This window comes from Euphorbia lathyris, chromosome 8 (assembly GCF_963576675.1).
Source record: "Euphorbia lathyris chromosome 8, ddEupLath1.1, whole genome shotgun sequence".
Classification (NCBI taxonomy): Eukaryota; Viridiplantae; Streptophyta; class Magnoliopsida; order Malpighiales; family Euphorbiaceae; genus Euphorbia; species Euphorbia lathyris.
Window position 1 is genome coordinate 4,450,239 of NC_088917.1, and position 4,652 is coordinate 4,454,890.

The following is a 4,652-nucleotide window of genomic DNA, read 5'->3' on the forward strand; positions in this document are numbered from 1 at the left end:
TTTTCAACAATTGAGTGATACCACTAAGCTACTTTATTCTTATTAATTAAGGTTCAATTTATTCAATTTTTAGATTGATGATTTATTAAATTTATAGTTTGTTAAATTTGTAATATTTTATTTATTTATTGATTCTTAACGGGTAAGGGTACCCGCGGGTACCCGCGAATTAAATGGGAAGGGTATGAGATGCAAAAAGTATACCCGTTAGGGTAATGGGACGGGTACGGGTAATTAAAAAATAAAAGGGTAAGGGTTTGGGAATGACATTACCCGCGGGTACCCTACCCGTTGCCATCCCTAGTTTTGTTGAATATACAAGGCAAAAAGTACAATTAAGCCCCTTAACTTTATTTGTGTTAAGTATGAAGTCTCTAATCAATTATTTTTCCATATTGAGCCATTGATCATTGATTCTGTTATGGATTCGGCTCTTATTTAACTTTTCCATTGAGTTTGGGCGGCACGCATCGTTAAGGTGATTCGGCCTATTGATGTAGACAAATAAAAATAAGAGTTTATTAATTAAGATAGATAGAAAGTAAAAAGTGAAAAGAACAATTACAGAAATTAATTTCCAGTAGGTTTTTTCAAGCTTGATCTTCTCCTCTCCCAATTCGCGATTTTCAGCATTAGAACCGGCAAATCAACATTCTCCCTTAACACTAAAATCCATTTCTAGCAGGTTCTTTCAAGCTCGATTTCTAGCTTGAAAGAACCTAGTGGAAATCAATTTCAGTAATTTCTTTCCTATTCAAGAAAAAGTTATTTTTTATTTGTTCACATGGAAGTGGAGATGTTCACGTTAGCTGGTCGAATTACTCAAAATCTGGTGTTGCCCAAACTCAATGGAAAAGTTAAATAAGGGCGGGATTCATAATAAAATCAATGATCAAGGGTTCACTGTGGAAAAATAATTGATCAGAGACTTGATCTTTAAAACACGCAAAGTTTAGGGTCTTAATTATGCTTTTTGTCAATATATAATGGAACAATGGCCTATTTGGGCTCCCGTGCTATTCAAAATCTTGTCCTTTAGGTGACATTTAACTTATTTTGGATGAAAAGTAACAAATTTGCAATTTTTTACGTGACATGTACAAATGATAATTGTTTTAATTTTTTTTTCCATGTAGGCTTAATATGTTAATAAATAAGGAAAAACTTATTCTTATTTATCCACGTATTAAGTTTAAATAAAAAATGTCTAATACATCTTCACCCTCCTAAGTTGTTCTAGAACGGTAACTACATTTACACTTAATTCTTTCAACTTATTTATTTAGAATAAATAAACCCCCAAATAGGTTAATATTGTGATTTTGAAGTTTTTTTTACCTTTTTTTTGTTCATGTATCAGTGGATTAGTTAGATGTGACATTAGATACTTTAGACACATCTTTTATTTATGTTATGTTGAATGTTTTTTTGGGTTGAGGGCTCATTGGAAGGGTTAGTTGTAATGTTTTGAAATTCAGGGATTGGTTGTAATTTATGGACAACTTAGGAGGGGGCCTGGAGATGTATTAGGCCATGAAAAAAATTAAAATAATTGTCACATGTATATGTCCATTATGCAACAATTCAGTTAATTTGCCATTTTTAACCAATTGACAAATGATACAAGTAAATGACAAAATTTTGGATATCACGTTGCCAAATAAAACTTTAATTCTAAATTTGCAGAGTACAAGTGTTGGGTTTGCGACCCCTAAGAAGAAAATTGCTCATCCTTCTGAATTCCTGGATGCTCAGAGGTACCAAGGTGGATGAGCAGCCATTGTTGTCTGAGAAACGCGAGATGAAAATGCGCAGAAGGCTCTATTATCTGTCGGTTTCTTCCTTTTTTACGTATACATGACGGAAATGAATCTGAAAGTTGTATTTCGATCCTGGTACCAATGCTTTTCCTAGCTTGTGTGCTTTTTACTGCAATGGGAACTTGTTGAGTCATCTGTAACTTTTGTTCTTTTGAAAACTTCCTGGGGAGAGTTCGGTTTTTATTTCCAGAATTCTAGAAATAAGAGATTTGACACAAAAAATGTAAGCAATAAAACTATCAAAACATTTCAATAGTCTGATTTAAAACCGATTTTGTGGCAATACTATGGATTTGCTTAGATTTTGTTTTTGACCGGTTGTATCACTCAAAATCAGTGTCATGACTTGGATTGAACTGGTTTATAGAATTGGACAATTAGAGTCAACTTATGACCCGGAAGTTCAATCGGAACCAAAACGACTTCCAAAACATGGTGAGGATTCATCTTCGAAGGTTTGATTAAAGCAATAAAAATATTGAAGGAATGAGAAAGATGAATTGGTTGTAATTTTTTAAAGGAAATTTAAGTCCTGTTTAGTTTATTTATTTGCTAAAATTTTCATTTTTAATACAAAAAGTAAATAGGATGAGCAAGAGAGTAAATGTGATTTAATACTTTTTATTTAGTAATAATGTTTTTAAAAATATTTTAATTAAATTTATTTGATTATCATTTTACAAGGAAAACATCACAAGTAAAAACATAAGAATATTTTTACAGACTTAATACATCATTTTTAGTTTGAACTTATTCACAAAGGTTGATGGACTCTCTTAATTTTTAAGTGTTTTGATAGTCCTTTCAACTTGCATAAAATAAACTGCATGTGAAATATGTTGCTCGTGTCTTAAAATGTTATTACATAATTCATATAATATATAATAAGGAAGTTTTTACTTATTCGATCGTAATTTGTCTTTTCTAATATTAAAATCACATATCCCGACCTTGATCGTTTTACTCTTTTTAAGATACGTGCAATAGATCTTCCGCATTTAATTAATTTATTTTTTATAACAGAGTAATTAATTGATTATATTTTATGTAAGTTCCGGGAACTAACTGAATATTTTATATCAACATTTTTGGATAAGTTCACGAGAGAAAAACGAGTATTAAGCCGATAACAAAAAAAATAAAAAAATTAGACTCTACTTAATACTCTATCTCTAATCAAAGCTTCAACTGCTTTTCGTCCTGATACCAGAGCACCATCAAACGTAGCAGAAGTCATATAATCACCACACAAAGATAAACCTGACCCAACCTTTGAATTTTTCATCAAATCAGACGGTGGACATTGATTTGGCTGTGCAAATCTAACCCTATACGTTCTCAAATGCTTCCATGTTTTCACCATTGAATCACCAAACCAATCACACATCTCCTTCACAATCTCATCCGTCAGATTATCATCTGAAACTTCATCAAATAATCCAATCAACGACACTGATACTAACGCCTTCCCCGGCGGACCATACGACGTTGCTACATTCGTTGCAAAGTACATGTTGTTCACTATTCCCTTGCCTGACCCGTTGAGAAACAGTGCCGGATCTTTAACCGGGATTTTATCCGGATCTGATGAGAAATACACGCATACTGTACTCCGAGCTGGTTTTCTATGTACCTGTTTAATGTTCATTCCTGCTAAAAGCTTATCCGCCTCCGGTTCTTCAACCACGATGATTACTCCGATTTCGCTATTTATAATTTCTCCGTTTTGTAATGTTACACTCGGCGTTGCATTTGATGATGATTCATTGAAATCAATGGAAGCTACTTTTGTGTTTAAGAGAATGGTACCTGGAGGCAGTTTTGCTGCTAACTGGTTAGGGATAGCTCCGATTCCCTTTGCTGGAAGTGTATTGTCCCCAAGAGCTAGACACTTGAAGATGAAATTGAACAATCTCGACGTTGTTTCAAGCTCTCTGTCGAAGAAAATTCCGCCGAAGAATGGCTGGAAGAACCGGCGAATAATCGAATCTGAAAATCCAATTCTCCTAAGTAGATCAATGGTGGAAACTTCATTATCGCTAAGAATTTCATCATCAGATTTCGTCAATACCTGAATTCTCGTTGATGCGATGAGTAGTTTATCGATAACAGAGCCTATTGGATTGGTTAAGGACTGAACGGCATCCGAAAAGTGACGTAAAGGATCGGCGACGGTGTGGAACTGATTATCGAAGTAAATCCGAGCACCGGAGTAAAATTTCTGTAAATCCAACGCTTGATAATCGAGGAGTTTCTGAGCCTCTGGATAGCCAGTGATGAAGATTTGAAAGCCGCGGTCGAGGAGAAAACCGTCTACGTTATCAGTACGGACACGGCCACCAACTCCGTCGGAAGATTCTAAGAGAAGGAACGGAATGTTCTCAGATTTGAGCTTGGTTGCCGCTGCTAGACCAGCAAGGCCGGCACCGATGACAATGACTCCGGTTTGACGATGAGATTGGGATTGGAATCTGACGGAGAAGTTCTTTTTGGTTGAAAATGAATGAAGAGAAGAAGAAGAAGAAGAGGAGGAGAAGGGGATAGATGGAGAGAGTGAAAGAGTCATTTCGATAAGGCTCGGAGTCTCTGCAACAGAACCATGGATTATCCTCTCCGATGACGTGGATGTTTCTGCAAATGGATAATGGCATAAAGTATTTAAAAACAAAATCTTAAATTTTTAGTCCTGTGTGGACCAATATATGACTTCCACGTGTCTTTCCAATCCTATGTGGCACTGAGTTAGCAGCCACTCAAAGAGTAATCTTGCCACGTCATATACAATTTTGAAACAAATTGATTATAGTTTATTTTGAATTTTTTTTTTATATA

At 34.8% G+C, this 4,652-nt stretch overlaps 1 protein-coding gene across 1 annotated transcript; it reads right to left on the reverse strand.

Annotated features, from left to right (window-relative positions):
* Positions 1 to 2,877: 2,877 nt before the first annotated feature.
* Positions 2,878 to 4,429, reverse strand: LOC136202037 (polyamine oxidase 3). Its single transcript, XM_065992487.1, has one exon. The coding sequence runs from the start codon at positions 4,384 to 4,386 to the stop codon at positions 2,968 to 2,970; it is 1,419 nt and encodes a 472-aa protein (XP_065848559.1). The 5' UTR covers positions 4,387 to 4,429; the 3' UTR covers positions 2,878 to 2,967.
* Between the last annotated feature and the right edge of the window lie 223 nt (positions 4,430 to 4,652).

Coding starts and splice junctions, on each gene's coding strand:
- LOC136202037 (XM_065992487.1), bottom strand. CDS start 4,386: ATGACTCTTTCACTCTCTCCATCTATCCCCTTCTCCTCCTCTTCTTCT.